General features: G+C 34.1%; 1 protein-coding gene across 1 annotated transcript in view; it reads left to right on the forward strand.

Moving 5' to 3' along the window:
- Window positions 1–134: 134 nt before the first annotated feature.
- Window positions 135–19,793, forward strand: part of LOC143223968 (kinesin-like protein KIF26B) — a 38,245-nt gene continuing 18,586 nt past the window's right edge. The window contains exons 1-4 of the mRNA XM_076452438.1: window positions 135–283; window positions 2,035–2,182; window positions 6,698–6,877; window positions 13,831–13,924. Coding sequence (XP_076308553.1) covers window positions 135–283; window positions 2,035–2,182; window positions 6,698–6,877; window positions 13,831–13,924 — 571 coding nt within the window. The remainder of the gene's footprint in view (window positions 284–2,034; window positions 2,183–6,697; window positions 6,878–13,830; window positions 13,925–19,793) is intronic.

Raw genomic sequence — 19,793 nt, forward strand, 5'->3', positions numbered from 1 at the left:
TGGAGATAAGTACATCTTTATGCATGACACTGGTTATTATCATCATATCAGATCATTGATGATGGCTTCAAAAAAAGAAATAATCGAATGCATAGAATTATAAACACTTTCTCTTGGCGTCGATCCAATACAACATGCATGAGAAATGCTTTCTCCGTGCTATTCGGACATCAGTTGATAAATGGGACCTCCGAAAAGATGGCCTGAATGAGCTGATTGCTTGCTTGCCACGCGGACTACTAGAAGCATACATGGAAGCTACGATAGGTCAAATGCCTTACTGGTAAAGTTGAAACGAACCACATCCATCATTTTCTGTTTTCTCTTGCGCCTGACTATTTGCAATAAATCAGTCAAAGTCCTTTCTCATGACCAGTTTCATCTGATTATGTAGTGATATAGCGTTTGTGTCTTTACAGTATATATCAGTAAACACTGTACTTTTAAATATAACGAGTATTACATGAAACCACATCACTCCCGAAAATATATAACGTAAGTTATTATAATAATAATAATACATGGTTCGTCTGTGCAAAGAATATTTTTACAGTTGATAGGGCTTTTGAGAATCCAGAACACTTATATTTGTGTTAGATTACGTATTTAATTATCAGTGACCATTAAAACTTAAAGCATCGCTTAAAGTTATTCAGCAGTAAATAATTTTATAATACATTTAGTTTTGCCATGACAGATTTTATTATTACTTGTGTAATTCATTGAAAAAATAACAATTTTACACCTGAATTACTGTAAAATGTCATAAAATGCTTGAAATAGTTACGTGAAACGATATGACAGTTTTTTTGTGTTTGCATTAAATCAATTGAAGTTATGTAATTAAAGGCTAAAGATGAGACACAGTTATCGTCAATAATGAAATGGATAGGATAGTTTAGCAAATCTGTGAAATGTGCGTGTTTCATACATATCAAATTCTTTTAAAAAAAAGCTTTGTAAACCAATATTTCACTAAAGTGTAGAAAATGAATTCCATGTATGTATTTTATTACACAATACAAGTAAATTGTTTTACTTTCTAATTAGTCAGACGCTATTTTTTTTCTGCAATAGAATACCTAATTTTACATTGCACGTTACTATGTCTAAAAGTGAAAGTAATAGTGAAGAAATTATACCTCGTCAAACTAAATAATATTAGTCGCGATTTGGACCATTTACAGTTAGCATTGCCTTAAAAAAAACATCACAGTTGACGGTTCAAGGTTTTGTGCAAAATTGTATTAGTTCTCATATTACAGCCACTAATCTGCAAACTTATATATGGTTAATAAGTTTAGGTTTCGTGTCGGTTTGTTTTGAATTTTTGCAAAGCTTCTCCAGAGCTATCTGCGCTACCAATCCTTAATTTAGCAGTGTAAGACTAGAGTAAATGCATCACCACCAACTCTTGGGCTACTCTTTTACCAACAAATAGTGGGATTGACTGTCAAATTATAACACCTCCACAACTGAAAGGGCGAGCATGTTTAATGTAAAGGGATCTGGAACCCGTGACCCCCAAATTACGAGTCGAGTGATAGAACTGTTATAGTCAGGTGGTTAGGCGTTCGGTTTGTAATTTCAGGATCACGGATTCGAATTCCAGTCGCACTAAACATGCTCGCCCTTTCAGCAGTGGGAGCGTTATAATGTTACGATCAATCCCACTATTCGTTAGTAAAAGAGTAGCCCATGAATTGGCGGTGGGTGGTGATGACTAGCTGCCTTCCTTCTAGTCTTTGCTAAATTAGGGACGGCTAGTGCAGAAAGTCCTCGAATAGCTTCGTGCGAAATTGAAAAACAAACAAACAATCCTTTTAATTTACAGATTGTTAGGTCAGAGTTCGAAAACAATACAAACATTTCATTTACTACTCAGAATTAGAAAAAAATGTTGCATTTTTATAATCATTCAATGAAAACTTTAGTATATAAAATAATAAATATTTTCAAATATTTCGTCTAAAATTTACAATTTTTCTGTTCATCATTTAGAGCAGCACAAAGATTGAATTTGCAATCACCCAGGAAACGAAAGAAGCACCACTTGTCTGACAAAGAAATGATATCCCATTTCAGAACAAGTTTTGCACAAACGCTAAAGATTGCAACCGCCTATTCTTCCTCCAAACTTTTGAAAACTAATCCCAAGAGAGAAAGTAGTAGACTTGGAAAGGTAATGTATAGTAAATTTGTTATTTACGTACTATAATTTGAAACTTCAAGATATTTTTTTAATATTCCATAAATTTCAAAGCAGAATGCTCTCAAAATATGCAAATGACTTGCTTCATTCTGTCTTTGCTAAATTATTACTGTGAGGATATGTTAGTTCATTACCTCAATTTACATATATATTTACAACAGTTGTCAGTTACATACTATGTCTTACCTCTACAACTTCCTGCACACTTACGTTGCCTATTTCTAAGAAAGGGGCATAGCATAGAATAGTGATTAAAGTGTCAGACTGTCAATCTGAGATTACATGGTTTACGTCCCTCTTACCGTAAAAAAAAAAAAAATCACTCTAAAGCAGTATTTGATCGTGAGAGTAGCAACCAGCTCCAAACATTTGGTCTGACAAGAATAGCCAAACGTTGATGGTGGGTGATGCTGATTAAATCTCTTCCCTTGGTTATAAATTTGAAAGTTATGTTGGGATTATATGCAGACAGTCCTTGTGTAGCTTTACGAAAACATTCTTAAAAATAATTGTCTTAATGTGAATATTCATCCATTAACTGATAAAAATGAATTTGAAACAAAACTTCATAATTTTGTGCTCATTATGTCTGCAGACTTTGTGGTTACTCACAGCTAGTAATACACTTAATCAGGACCACAATATTTAAGTTTTCTAGTTAATTTGTACAATGTACAATTGTAAAATTTATTAAAATTTAGCGTTAGAACAGAATCACCAAATGATAAAAAAGTAGAAAATTATAAAAATTATTCACATAGTTAAATAGGCATTAGCATTAGCAAACCAAAACAACTAATCTGAATGTGTTTGTTTTACATTACTACACAGGTCAAATATCAGTTGAATTCAGTTGTGATAGTAGTAATTTTAGTTACCTGTTCAATCAAATTCAGAATCATCCCTTTCTTAAATAACAAGACAAAATTATATGTGATTTGTTCTTTTTCTGGATATTTTACAGGTTTAACATATCTTCCACAGCTATTCAAACTTGTTTTTTTTAATTACTGTGGTAAAAATTCCTTGACTGAACACAGTATTCCAATGTATAATAACGCATAACCAGCGACTTATACAATGAAGTTATAATTTCTATATACTTGTAGTCAATATTTCTGAAAATACAACCTAAAATCATATTTGTCCAGCCACTAGTAATAGCACACTGCTTGGATAGTTTGACTGATTGACTATTACACCAAGATACCTTTCTTTCATGGCATTCTTAAGATTATTCTCATCCAAATTATACTTATAATTCAAATTATGATAAATCCACATGCATTATATTGCATTAATTATAATTAAAACTCAACTACCATTTATTTGCCTAACTAAGTAAATGATCTAAATCCTTTTATATAGCATCAACAAAACCCCATACCTTTATATCATCTGCAAATTTAAGTAATTTGTTTATTATTATCTCTTCATCTACGTCATTTATGTAAACTAAATGTAAACTAAAAGAGCATAAGTCCTAAGACTGAGCCATGAGATACTATACTTGTGACATAAATCCAATTTGACTGAATTCCATTTGTAACAAACCTCTGCTCTTCCATCCAGCCACTCTAATATCCAATTAGCTAACTTATCCCTAACATCTATTTTTATAAGCTTTCATGTGGAACATTTTTAAATGCTTTCTGGAAATGCAGGTACACTAAATATACAACCTTACAATCATCTACATAAACAGTAAACTTTACAAGGAATGTTAAACGATTTGTAAGGCAAATTTTTCCCTATGTGAAACCATAATGACTATGAACTAAAATTATAAAGTTTGCTAAATTAATTTAAATAACATCAGTTAACTGACTTTCTTATAACTGATGTAAAACTGATGGGTCTATAATCATTGGGACAATTTTTTATCACCTTCTTTGAAATGAGGAGCTATCTCAGCTACCTTCCAATTCTCTGGTACATGTCGACGCTTTAAGGAAAGACAAAACTAGTACTAAGTTTCTTATATATGTAACCTCTAAACTCCTTCAAAACCCTTGTGAAGTATTATCTGGACCTGAGCCTTATCATTTTTTTTAAAAACTTCCTTATTTTTTTCTTAACCAGCTCAGAAATAATGTAGCCATCTTGCTTGATCTCTTTTACATATATCAACTGTTCAAGATGCATAATACTACTTATATCATTGTTAGTAAAAACTAAAGAAAAGTCAGAATTTAATAACCCAGTCATTTCATAATCATCAGATACTAGCCTTCCTTTATTGTCCTTCAAGGGTCCTACCCCCATTCCAATGTTTTATGTACCCTTGATGTATTTAAAGTAATTCTTACTGTTAATTTTTACATTTTCAGCCAAACTTTTCTCAAAACTTTTGATGTCTTAATTTCCTGTTTCACTAATTTCCTTGATATTCTACAATATTCTAAGTCTTCTATCAGACTAGTCAATTTAAATTTCTTAAATTTATTACATGTTTCTTTAATTTTATACCTTTAATTGTTTTTTTACTTGTAGCTACCTTTTTCTTTCTGTAAGGAATATGTTTATCTTAAATATTTAAAAGTTTTATACATCTGATCAATGTCTCCAAGTAACTCTGCCCAATTCACAATAGATAACTCTTGTCACATCCCTTCAAATTTTGCTTTATTTTTTAAATTTGTAACCAAAATATCATTATCCCTTATGCAGAAAAACATTGAACCTAATGGGGCAATGATCATTTGCATCCAGATGTTCTCCAATTTCTACCCTCTCAATCATTTTCTATATTTAAAGTTGACAATAAATCTAAAATAGTATTGTTTCTGGTAAACTCCTTGACTAATTGGTGAAGAAAGCCATCCTGAATAGTTTCCAAAAACATTTCTCACTCATGGTGTGACTCAAGCATTTCCTGATCTATATGCCTGAAATTAGAATCACCCATAATTATGAGTTCATTAACAACTGAAGTCTTATCCTCATTGTAAAGTTTCCCATTCATTTCATCAATATCATTTAGAGGCCTGTAACAGATTCCCACTTAAAGCCCTTTCCTTTTATATCCACTAGTTGAAACCCAAATAGATTCAATTTCCTTGATAATATTTTTAATATCAACTCCAACAAGATGTAACTCACATTTTACATATAAAGCCACTCTTCTTCTCACTTTAATACTCTTTCCCTATTAAATAGTCTGTAATCCAGTGTTTCAAACAAACTTTTGTCACCAAAATCACCTATCTTTAACTACGTTTCAGTTATGCCCATTATATCAAAATTCTTCATTCCTACCAGTGCTCTAAAATCATCTGTTTTACTTCTTGTACTTCTAAAATTACAATAGTAACAATTAAGCCTATCCTTATAACTACCTCTATACTTACTTTCTATGCTAAACCTTTCTCTGCCTCTTATCCTTCTTAAATTTAGATTTTCCTAGCCCTCATCACTGTCTAGTCTTAGATTAAAAGTTCCCTTATAGATGAGTTAATAGCCTTAGTAAACTTCCTACCCTATTTAAATGAACCATCCATTAAAAAAAACCAAAAACTCCTTTCTTCCACTGGACTGTTCCCACAAGTCAAACTAGCTTATATGCTCATCCTTAACTTCTACAAACTTAAGCCTAGCATTTAGCCCTAGTAACCTACTTATAACTTCATCCCCATAGTTAACTCTAGGCAGTATCCCTGACGAACACACATTATGGCCTCTTTTTTAAAATGCCCTTATCAACCCTTTGTACTTAATGATTATCTCTTCTGACCTACCTTTCCCTAGATCATTAGCCCCTACATGAAACACAAATATTGTATCTCTGCTAGCCCCCTTTATTACAGTTCCTGTTCTGTCAGTTATATCTTCCATCTTTGCCCCTGCATAGCATAATATGATTCTTTACTACACACACTATTCTACCCACGTCTTGTCAAAAAACACCTATATCTATAACTTCCTTATCATTCACATCCTTCTCTGATCCTTTTGTTTTCCTTCCAGAATAGTCTTGTTACTATTAAATCCACTAGTTTTAGCACTATTAGTACTCATTTTAAGTGTTAGCTGATGTATCCCTTGTATGTAAAAGCCTAATATCCTACTGAAATCCTGTTATCATTTCTTTACAGTCTACCTTTCTCTTTATTGCCTCTACTTTAATTATGATAGCCTCCAACTTCTCTTCCAATCTACAAACTCTACATAAAAATTGCACATCTTAATTATGGAACCAGTAAAGTTTTTGTCGTTCTTAATCTGTTGAGATTATGTACTTGTTTCTGAAATTTAAATAAAGAAAGAAGTTTTATAGCTGGTAATATAATTTAGCAACTCTGTTGCAAAAAATGTTAATATATATATATATATACTGTTCTAGCAAACAACGTAACGTTATATATATATAATGTTATAAAATGCACTTGTTTTGTAACTGCGATAAAAATTGCCAGAAGAAGCATGTACTAAGTCTTCTAGAAATGAATCGAATCCTGATAAAACATATATTACTAAAATCTGCAGGTCAGAGTTCTTCTTCGCATCAGTAGTGGAGATGAAGGAAGTAAATCCAGTCAATTCTTAGCAGTGGACGTCAGGAAAAAGCACGTGACGCTGTACGACCCAAGCAACTCTCAAGATTTCCGCCTGTCTGCACACAAGATATTCGCCTTCGATAGTGTATTCACATGTGAAGACTCCCAGGTGAGGATGGCAGGAAATTAGACTAAAAAAAAATCTGCAGTTATCTTTCTCACACAGAAAATCAATGTCGCAGCCACAAAAGAAATTATTCGCAATATTTCCAAGATTTCTCACTAAAGCTTGATTGTTTGTTTGTTTTTTGGAATTTCGCACAAAGCTACTCGAGGGCTATCTGTGCTAGCCGTCCCTAATTTAGCAGTGTAAGACTAGAGGAAAGACAGTTAGTCATCATCACCCACCGCCAACTCTTGGGCTACTCTTTTACCAACGAATAGTGGGATTGATCGTAACATTATACGCCCCCCACGGCTGAAAGGGCGAGCATATTTAGCGCGACGCGGGCGCGAACCCTCGGCCCTCGGATTACGAGTCGCACGCCTTACACGCTTGGCCATGCCAGGCCACTAAAGCTTGAACATTGGCAATACAAAAACGTTTAAATCAAACAACTCTAAATTGTACGAGTTACGCTATTACATTGTTATTTAGGTAAAACTATATTTAATTGATTAAAAGTCTTCAAGTGGTGACAGGATTATTTAATATAAGTGGCCATGAAATACCTTTGATCTGAAACAATAAAATATTTTGTCAGGGCTATTTCGAAAAAAAAAATACAAAATTTATTATAGGAACAACTATTATGAAATAAAACATACTGAAGTTAATAACAAAGACATTTTGGAACTATTAATATATCCATGTGAATTACTGTATTATTAACTGCCTTATATACATTGTGAACCGTGGTGTCTGTCCATACGTTCACCTGTTCCCATTTGTAAAGCCGCGCACGCAGGCAAAGCTCAGCATTTAATTTTGAAATGATGGGAGAACAGACAAGAATAATGTTGATGTCAAATTATATTTCTCAAGCATGATATTCTACAGCAAATTGTTAGGAATTAACCACACTGTCAATTCACATTTCAGAATGTGACGTAACTTAAATAACAAAAATGTATGTTTAGAGTATGTTAATATTCAGTGGCTCTTAACTGAAATGCTCAACACTTACTTTTTGCAATGGGCGGTATAAGTAACTCAGAGTTTTGACTGCAAGTGAAAACAAAAGTAGAATATAATTAATCTATGATATTTTAAAGTTCATTAAATAATTTAAATCGATAGATTAACTTAAACTTTTCCCTCAGTGGGGACGGGTGCATTAACTAGATTAACTTAAACTTTTCCGGTGTGCTTTTTGTTGTTTTAGAGCAGATCTACATTGTGATATCTGTTGTGTCTACCTTGAGGAATCAAATCCTGGATTTTAATATGGAAAATTTGTGTACTTATCGCAGTTTCACCGGAGGATACACTTTTCTGAATATGGGGACGAGTACTTTTGCTTATTATGAAATAAAATATACTGAAACTAAAACCAAAGGCCTTTAATAACCATATAGGTACTTAAGTGAATTATTATATCAATAAATATTATGAAATAAAACATAGACACAGGCAAAAACAATATTCAGTACTCGCGACACTTGTATGAGAAAGACAATATCATTTAGCTAAGGCTTCGCCAAGGTCTTTAATATACAATAGCCTAAAAAAAGGCAGTATGTTTACCATTGTGACGAAGTTGATTAATTTTCACTCTAGACACAAGTCTTGTATAAAATAAAGCCATAATGTTACCTTCCATTGTCATCAGTACTGTGTTTTATATCATTAGTATTAGCATGCTTTGTTTCTTTGTTTGTTTTTGAAATTCGCACAAAGCTACTCGAGAGCTATCTGTACTAGCCGTACCTAATTTAGTAGTGTAAGACTAGAGGGAAGGCAGCTAGTCACCACCACCCACCGCCAACTTTTGGGCTACTCTTTTACCAACGAATAGTGGGATTGACCGTCACATTATATCGTCCCCACGGCTGAAAGGGCGAGCATGTTTGACGCGACGGGGATGCGAACCCGCGACCCTTAGATTACGAGTCGCACGCCTTAACACGCTTGGTCATGCCGGGCTAATATTAGCATGCGACCAATTGTATTCACATGATCCGTAATGCTAAAATCCAAATAGCAGGATGGCTTTTACGAAGCACAAGTATTAGTAACTAATAACTTTGAACCACGTTAGTTTTGAGCGAATGTAACCGTCAATAATTAAAAAATGTGTCAATAAGCTTTCTTCTATTTTATTTTTCAAATGAAACGTATTAAATGCTCTACCAAAACAAAATCACGAAGCATATTATTTCATTACAAGTTATAGCTGTTTCAATATAGAAAAATATATTTTAAAACAGATACGACGTTTCGATTGCTGGTGAGGTCATATTGAAGTACACGAGTTTTAACGGGTTTTTTTTATATACCTTCTATACCGTTGAAAATTGTATACTTGAAAATAATCGCTCCAGAGATCGAAACGTCAGACGTTTTCAAATGATCTTCCTTAGCATAAAAGCTCAAACTTGTAATAAAATACTACTCACAGTCAGGGAGTTGTCCACGTTGGTTTAAGTTCGTTAAGCAACAATGCCAAAAATAAAACGTCCTCTAGTGTGCTATAGTTGTTACATCAAAAATGTTTCGAAATTTCTAGAAAATAATATTTAAATTGAAAGAAAATAATAATTTAAAATTACCCATAAATGCCGCATTAACTAAGATTTTCTGCAATATTAGTCTATTTTATAACAAAGAATGTAAGGAAAAAAAGACCAAACAAACAAAATAGGTTTTTAAAAAGCCGTTTGTTTAGGTTTATATCAATATTTCATTCCCTCAACAAACGATACCTCTGGTTTCGATTAATGTTTGTACAAGGACCATGTTCATGTGCTATTAATCTTCTGTATCTTATTCTTCCCTCTACATCCCTTGAACTTCACCTCATTTATATCGTGGTTCTTCTCTTGATTTTCCAAAGCTGACACTATCTAAGTCTGTATAGTGCAGTGTTTGAAGTATCTTTGATTTTTTTCCATTATGATGTTCGGTTTTTCCGATATATTCTTTTTTTTTTTTAGGCTTACAAAGCAGATTACTTTCCTTTGTTTTTGTTGCGCATTCACGGATGATGAGTTTACTTTTGTCAAGATATCACGCAAAGTTGTAATGCTTCTAAGACTTGTATGAATGTTATAGTCTAGTATAGTGGTTGAGTGCATTATGTTAAAACAGTTCTTGAGTCTCTGTCCATGTTGCAGATCAGGAATTGTCCTATCTGTCAAGCATGTACTTTGAAAATAACTACAACAAATTTCCGTTGAAAAACAAACAAACTCCGGTATAAAGCTACCATATCCAAAACACTCTTTTCTCTATAACACTTTATTAGTGCACTTTTCAATATTCCAAACACACAGAACTCTAAATGTGCAGCATCCAATGATTTGACCGGAATGTCTTCGTATGGAAGAGCATGGGTAAGGTATGCGACGGTTCAACGAAACGTGTCGTGGAAGCAACTCACGCACATGTTATTTATGTTCCTTTTCCTAATACAGCTTCTTCTTGATTAAGTTGAGCACATTTTCCTAATATTCGAGGAAGGATTTTGTCTCTGATCTTTGTGTTCGTGGATTTTCTCCTATCACAAGATACTTGTTCGTTTGTTTGTTTTGGAATTTCGCACAAAGCTACTCGAGGGCTAGCCGTGCTAGCCGTCCCTAATTTAGCAGTGTAAGACTAGAGGGAAGACAGCTAGTCATCACCACCCACCGCCAACTCTTGGGCTACTCTTTTACCAACGAATAGTGGGATTGACCGTCACATTATAACGCCCCCACGACTGAAAGGGCGAGCATGTTTGGCGCGACCGGGATGCGAACCCGCGACCCTCAGATTACGAGTCGCACGCCTTAACACGCTTGGCCATGCCGGGCCCACAAGATACTTACCATGGTTGGTGTATGACTTATTGCAAGTCTCTTTCCTAGTGATGTTGGCTTCCCGAGTTGATCCATATTCCTATGTTTTCCAATTTCATTGCGTTCAAGGGACATTCCCATCTTGGACATTTTAAATTCCCGATCTGAACATATCTTTGTGAAGTGAGTATATGGATATTTTGCATCAGAAAGGGCTACTACACGCCCTTTCCAAAGGTCACAGACGTTTTTATTGGTACCACACTACCTACATGTAAATAACATATGAGTTATGTATGTCATGTGACTAGGTGACTTTCTTATTTAAAATCATTTTAATATGACATGCCCGAGAATCTTATATATAGTGACTCTATTTTGTGCTTTTCATTATCATTAATGGATGTATTGGGTAGTTCGCTAATTTTTTATTAACTGAGTGATAGTGGTATGTTATTAATAAACAACATTTCAAGTTATTTAGCTTCGTTTTAACATATTTGCTAATGAATATTCTTACTTCTCCTCATGTTAGCGTTTGATAAATTTTACATTTTATCGAGACACGGCAGCGGAATTCGGGGTTTATATACATTTTACACTTTTTCCAAATGAATTTAGAGGCGTACATATGTTTATGAACACACTGGGCAAAAATATATTTTCGCCTGCTTCTACTACTACTACATAGTTAACAAAATACACTAAATTTTAGCATGTATAAAATAAAACTATTTTCTGATTGCTTCGTATACTATTACGGTGACACTTTGGGAATATGGGGACCGGTAGTTTTGACTTCTATAAGCCTTACAGATTACCGCTTCGACTCTGTTCACAGGTAGGCCTAGCAAGAAATGTAGATGTGTGTCGAGCCTTGGATCCCAAGAGATGTAATTTTGTGAGCCTATACGAGATTCGACTAAGTATCATCAGATGAAATTTAAGCAAAAAGGGAATTTTTGTACTTCATAAGTGGATCAAAAAAGTTTCTGGGAATCTACCTCGAATGTATATATGCATCTGTGTGGGTTATTTCCAATATGCAGCTGCTTTAATTTCATGCTCACTAGTACTCTTTGTAAGTAGTACATTGAGAAAGGATAAGGATTTGTTTGTTTCCATTTGCTAAATAAATTATATATTTTTTCGTACAGTCAGGTTAAATACAGTTCAGATTGGTTTGCTGCTTTCTTCAGTATTGCAATGAAAGATGGACATAGCCAAAGTACTAAAGTAGTAGTGTAGGGAAAGAAATGCTGATACGACATCTTTTGTTTGAAAATATCGTGGAATAGCTGAGGAGATAGTGTTGAGCCTATTGATGTATCATCCATTACATTTAAGAAATAGGTGTTCGCTGATTACTGACAAATCCAGAATAGTTTCCGGTGTTTAGTATCATACTAACTAGGAAGGTGTCCGAATTTAAGTTTTCCTAATAGTACCAGCGATATGGTTTCTTGTGATGTTACATCGGAACTCTCTTGAACGTCCAAGTCATTGTTCTTAATAGTATTAATAAGGTCGCCAAACTATTCATAAATTTGATAAAGTGCTCATAATATTGTGTTAGAGGTTTCGATTGCTGATGAAGACTTGGTAGAGATGTACGCAGATAAGCAACTTCCATAAACAACTGGTTCATTGTTCTTCTTCTATCGTACCAGTTTAACAGTTCAGTTAACAGCAAGTTTGAAAATTACATCAGTATTTCAAAAAATTATAAAACAAAGAAATGAAACTGCTTGGACTACTTTATATACGTATTGGAATGTATTTTCTACAAAACCGTAATCTTTTAGAAGTATTATTTCTTCCATTCTCTGTACTGTTCTTTGCATTGTCTTGTATGCAGTTTAGGGTTAAGGTTTCGGGTATATCGTTTGGGATATAATCCTATAGAACCGACATGTAAAGAAGATTTTGCAAAATTTCCGAAACCTGGGTGACTTAAAGCTCTAGTTTCAAAGATTTTGTTTAGTTTTTGAAGTTTACTATTCATAGGCATTACACAAAATGTTTTCAGACTCATAACATGCGATAAAATAAAAAACATAATCACACTAAAAACATAAATAAAGTATGACGGGTAATACTTTTATCTATTATTATGAGTAAAATAAGAAGGGAAATATTTACATAGTTATTCAATTTGGAAATCAATTTGTTTTCGTTAGCTTAGTATTTTGAAAGTAATTTAATAATTAAATTGAAGTCACACCTTCCTGTTGTTTTCTTCACATTTGAGTTAACTAAGTCATTATGAATTTTACATTCAACTTAAGGAATATTAACTAATTTCAGATCCGTCTTCTTTATTTTTGTTTGATATTAGAACTCGTTTGCAGGATTGTAACTATGACAACAGAAATTATGTCTAAAATGCTTTACAAAAACAATCAATCACTACATTTGGTTAAGATAAGCCGTGTAGATGGCAGGTGTTGTTGACTGATTTTTTTTTCTCTGGTCAAACATTTAAAAGTAGGCTGGAACCTTAAGGGTATTTTATTTGACCGCTTAGTTCATGTGTCCCAAAAGACGCATTTCATGTTGAAACTACCATATCTGGCATAGTGGAAAGTACCCGGACTTAACAACGCTAGAAACCGGGTTTCGATACCATGGTGGGCGGAGCATATATAGTATATAGTCCATTGTGTAGCTTTGCGCTTAACTTAAAAAACAAAAACAAAATCTGCTACACCTAAAAATCCTATACAAATTGACTTTTCTATCTAAACTAAAATCAGCACTGTATTCTTAGTATCCTAAGTGTCACTTTTTTTTTTTACCTATAACAGTGTAAACACGGTGTTAGTCCCATTTCAAAAGTTTTGTTTTGTCTAAAATAAAAAGTATACTGTTTACTAGCAGCATTGTTATCATATATAATGCTAAAACTTTCAAAGTTGTTTTCTAACATAAGATTAACGTTACTAACTTACAACGTATTTCTTGTTTTTAAAGCAAGATGAAACTGACATAAGTATTGTGTATTTCTCTCAACGAAACATTGGACATGTGTTACTAATATCCTAGTTGAGCATATTTCTAAAATTAATTTAACCTCGTTTTAGACCACATCTTAATCTCATCTCGTATATGGATATATTACAGGCAGATATTTGTTCCAGCTCATTATCAGGTGTTCTTCAAGGAGTTGTTACAGGACTTGATGGTTGTGTCTTTGCTTATGGATACCCTAGTGCAGGTAAGGTAACTTTTACGTTTCTCTTCAAGTTACTCTACGTTCAGTTAAATTTAGCGAGTTTTTTAATTTTATTTTTCCAAGTCTTATATATGTTTTTTTCTTGAATAATTTGAACATCGTGATACTCGAACACTGAACACGTGTTTTATGGTAACTGCAAATTTCGTCTAAAGCACAGTGTTTTAATTTATATTTGTTTTAATTATTTAAAGCATAATTGTGTCACATAACCTGTTCTATGTCGAACTTCTGTCCAAAATTAAAGAGTTTCTACGTACTTCAATTTTAACAAAGTGGCTGAATATTTGAATGCCTTTATGGTGTGTTTTATTATTATTATTTGGCCAAACCATGTCTACCCCAATGCAAACGATATACAGTTACACGAATTTTACAGAAATGTGTAACTTCTTTTGTTGTTGTTCTTTAGTTCTTTGGGCGCCTTTTGTGTGTGTGTATGTTTGCTTTTCTTGAATTTTACACAAAACTATTCGAGGAGTATCTGCATTAGCCGTCACTCTTCGTCTACGCCATTCTAACAAACAGTGTGATATTTCAGCACTCTTTTAATTGCATGATAATGTGAAACCTCGTGAGGCTTTTGAGGGACCAAAGCTACAGAAGATCCGCTCTTATATTCAGATTTTGTTCAATAAGTTTACTGAACAAATCTACTTCTTTGACATTGTTCGAAGTAGCTTTTCATCCATCACTACAGTAAATATCTGTGTATTGTATCTGCAACTGCAGCTCGAATTACGTTTTTGAATGATATGTTTCACCTTATGTTGCACGTGTGGCGACAAGTAAGTTGCATCTTTGGTAAGTTGAAGTGTCGCTTGAGAACATCATTATGATTAACAAGCATCATCATCATATTCTGAAAGCATTTCAAGACGCAGGTTCTCATGATCTTCTCATAGCGCTATGTACTGGTGGCTGCAGGATAATAAAAACATATTTATCCATGCCAATAAATATGTTTTCTTTCTCTTTGGTATTCTGCTCTCTTACTGTATCAGTCATTAATGGAAAAGTTATCCTTTGGGTCTTAACTCCTTAAATTACTTTTATAGCAACTCATTTAAATGTTTCATGCGATATATCTGACACATACTTTCCAACAACTTCATTTTCTGAAGTGACTATTTGTAAATGCACCCATTTCCTTCTTCTCACCAACAACGTCTATATAAAAAAAGGTGCAGAATAATCATCCAATTTGACTTGTAGACAAGAAACTTGTTTTGTTCCATCTATTTGCAATCAAAGCTCTTTTTCGCAGCATTATTGGACATAGCTTGGCTATATAACACTCCTAGATGTTTGATAATGGCTATATAACACTCCTAGATGTTTGATAATGGCTATATAACACTCCTAGATGTTTGATAATGGCTATATAACACTCCTAGATGTTTGATAATGGCTATATAACACTCCTAGATGTTTGATAATGGCTATATAACACTCTAGATGTTTGATAATGGCTATATAACATTCCTAGATGTTTGATAATGGCTATATAACACTCCTAGATGTTTGATAATGGCTATATAACACTCCTAGATGTTTGATAATGGCTATATAACACTCCTAGATGTTTGATAATGGCTATATAACATTCCTAGATGTTTGATAATGGCTATATAACACTCCTAGATGTTTGATAATGGCTATATAACACTCCTAGATGTTTGATAATGGCTATATAACACTCCTAGATGTTTGATAATGGCTATATAACACTCCTAGATGTTTGATAATGGCTATATAACACTCCTAGATGTTTGATAATGGCTATTTAATAGACGATACTTCTCACCATTTTCATCAACTGCAAAGTTTTTAAAGTTTTAGATAGGCTTTGTTGCACCAGCTAATATCTGCTTTCAGATATTTGGTATGAACATTTACTTGGTAATCTGTTATGATGAGAACATCATCTACCTTGTTAACATCTGCTGTAACAAATGCAGTTGGATGTCGTAATCTATATAATTATACATAAGCTGCGAAATTTTAACAGTTATACTTGGTATAAGTCAACAGTATAAATCATTTACCACTACCTCTTTTTCTGATTTTTTTTCAAACATCCCTCCCAAGTTGCTACACATTAACGATGCTCTTTTTGTTAGGCCTAGCTTCGTTTCTCGTTTTGAGCTGTTTTGATTATCGTGTTCTTGTGATGCTGAGCTGATCAATAAAATGGTCTCTCAAAAACCTTCAGCGTGTGTATAAGAACACAAGCCTATTCCACTCCTGTCCTCAATCTTAACCCAGTTCTCCTCGTTACTGGTGAGCCCCGAGCGACAACCTGTTTCCTGGAGCGGTAACTAAAGCATTCCGAACTGCGGAACAAAACAGCTCATTGGGTTTATTACCTCTTAACCATTGCACAGGTTCTTCTGAATAAGGTCTCACTCAGTTTCATTAAACATTTATAATAAAGGGATAGAAGCTAAGAGTTGCCTAGACGTCTTGGGAAGAGGGTCGCCTGCTTCCTTCCAACCCAAGGCTTTGAAACTGCACAGTGTAAAATGAGACATTCGTATATCCTTGGCCTGCAGAAATCTGTTTTATATACACGAAAATAAGGTAGTGCTTACGTGAATATATTACCTCTTCTACCATATACTGAGCAAAAAGGCAAAAAAGAAATGTAGAATTATATTGAAAGATGTTTTATGTTTTGAATTCGTGATTACGCTTTCTATTACAAAAGACAGGTACAAGTATCTGGATTTAAATTAGAGTAAGAGTGCTCTTTTGTTCCAAAAAGTGATCGTAAACTCGTTATTTAAAAAATTAAATATTCACAGATTATAAAGGCTCTTCTATCTTATAACAAACATAAATGCACTACTGTTCTCTGCCTTCTCCGTATAATGACACTAGTATGGCATTAAATGTCGCGTTAAGCCATCAACAGTATTTACTGTTGGTTTTTCTTGGTAGTGTAGAATGAAAGGAAGCAGTAAAGCTTAAGCTTACAGACGGATACTGTCAGTTTACTTAAACACTCTTTACAACTGATAATGAGACTGGAGAAAGCTAACTGTTTATTTAGGCTACAGAATATTCCCGCTGCATTCAACTAGAAGTTTATCTGAATGTTAAACTTATATAAATTCTGTATAGGAATTACTTGTCTTTGCCTTCGTAAAACTAATGCGGAGGAAATTATCACAGTATTGTATCGTTTACTAATATTATAAAACTGTGTAGGAAATTACGTACAGTGTTGTTAAAAACAGACAAAAGAAAAACGAAGGTAAAACGAAACGTTGTATCGACAGTTGCATACATATTAAATATGTATATATATATGTAATTAACTTCTTGGTGGTTTTACCTTCAACATTTTTTATTTTAGCAATGTTATAAAAACTAACTCATTTAAACGCTTACCTAAAGTATGAATCATTTACATAGTACATCTGGAGTGGTTAGTAAGGCTACGACAAGTATTGTTTATTAACTGAAGAATCTCGTGGTTAAGTGCCCAAAGATAAGTCGTTAATAGTTTCAGAAATAATGTGTTTTTCAGACTCTCTGTTTTGTTTTCATTCATGAAACTCCTTGTAAAATATTGATCTCTCTTTCTACTTTTATTTGGTGTTATCTCAATATGTGAGGTTTCTGTTTTAAAGAAAAGTGTGTAGCTACACAACCATTGTAAAATAATAACAACAAATGATTAATTCTAGAGTAACGTTATCAATGAACCCTAAGGCAGGTAATCTACTTTTAACGATAAGTACTTTAGTAAAGCGTGTTAAGGCGTTCGGCTCGTAATCCGAGGGTCGCAGGTTCAAATCCCGGTCGCACTAAACATGCTCGTCCTTTCAGCCGTGGAGACATTATAACGTGACGGTCAATCCCACTATTCGTTGGTGAAAGAGTAGCCCAAGAGTTGGCAGTGGGTGGTGATGACCACCTGCCTCCCCTCTAGTCTTACACTGCTAAATTAAGGACGGCTAGCGCAGATAGCCCTCGAGTAGCTTTGCGCGAAATTCAAAACACAAAAGCAAACATTAGTAAAGCTATATAAAACCATTTCGTACTGGTCTTTATTTGTGTCAATCTAATGTATACTAATCGTAACCATTGCTGATATTTATTTTATTCCTTTAAGAGTTAGATAGGTCTTAATTACGAATCATTTTTTAAATAAATCATTTATTAGCTATAACTTTACTTACGTTATGGCCCGGCATGGCCAAGCGTGTTAAGGCGTGCGACCTCGTAATCTGAGGGTCGCGGGTTCGCATCCCCGTCGCGCCAAACATGCTCGCCCTTTCAGCCGTGGGGGCATTATAATGTGACGGTTGATCCCACTATTCGTTGGTAAAAGAGTAGCCCAAGAGTTGGCGGTGGGTGGTGATGACTAGCTGCCTTCCCTCTAGTCTTACACTGCTAAATTAGGGACGGCTAGCACAGATAGCCCTCGAGTAGCTTTGTGCGAATTTCTAAAACAAACAAACGAACTTACGTTACAGTTGTTTATGAGTGAGTTCTCTTAAGTTTTCATCTACTTACGTGTAAATACGTTTATGCTTCGTTTTTGTTTGGTTTTTGCATTTCGCGTACAGCTACACGAGGGCTATCTGCGCTAATAGTGTAAGACTAGAGGAAAGGTAGCTAGTCATAATCATCCACAACCTACTCTTTGACCACTTCTTTACCAACAAATAGTGGGAGTGGCCATCATATTACAACTTCCCCACGGCTGAAAGGGCGAGCATGTTTAGTGCGACGGGAATTCGAACCCGCGATCCTGAAATTACCAAGTCGAGCGCCCTAACCACCTGGCTATGCCGGAACATAAGTTTATGGTTAGGTGCCCGCAAATTACGTATTCCCGCCGTGGACAAAAAAAAACAATCAAAATAAGATGGTTTACGTGTAAGTTGTTTTAAGCTCCTTCGGTTCCTCTAAGTCAGAGTTAAAGTTTTTAGCTATGGTTTTAGGTTATACGTCTTTTTTATAGATTCCTGGAATGTATCCTTGCACATCTTTCTTTTACAGTGTTTACCTTCTTCGTACTTTGAGCTCTCCTTGTGCAGTGCTTATTGTACACTGTCTGGTGATGGAGTCCATTGCCAGAGTTCTAAAGATACCAGAGTGTTATATATATATATATATAATAAACGATCTGATGGCCAAGATAAATTACATGTACCAGAAAGAAAAAAACAAAACAAGAAACTGATATTATAGTTTGCTGTTCTAGTCTCAGAATAAACAAAAAGTGTAATTTCATTTCCTTAAAGAAATAACAGTTCTGTCATCACAGAGCTCTCTTTAACTAAATAAATACATTTACTCCCTAACTGTATATCTAGTGTTGTCATGGCATCTGGACAACAAGGGACTATTTGACCCTTCATAGCTGATCTTACTCACCCACCATTAAGAAAAGTAAACATTTCAAAGCAAATTTATTTTTCAATTGATCATCGATTACATCTTTTGTAAAGTGTTGCCTTTCACCGATGGTGACTCATCTCAAACAAATAAAATAAGACATTTTTTTTAAATCTAACACTTATGTCCTTCCTTATTATTATATTCAGAATATGCCACAATGAATGAGAGGGTTTATCCTATCAATCACACGGATTATCTTGTAACTTACATAAATATCTCCTCTTACCTTTTTGTCCCCCAAGATCAAACATATAAACGGATCTCATTCATTCCTAAAAATAACTCTTCTTTCCCTGCATTCATCCTAGAAGATCGTTTCCAAAACCTCTCCAACAAGTCAATATATTTTATTATAAACGAAGATCCAAACTGGGCACGTTATTTATTCCAAGAGTAGCCTAACTAATGATTTGTGTAGGGAGATAAGTTGTAA

The sequence above is a fragment of the Tachypleus tridentatus genome, chromosome 8 (assembly GCF_004210375.1).
Source record: "Tachypleus tridentatus isolate NWPU-2018 chromosome 8, ASM421037v1, whole genome shotgun sequence".
NCBI lineage: Eukaryota > Metazoa > Arthropoda > Merostomata > Xiphosura > Limulidae > Tachypleus > Tachypleus tridentatus.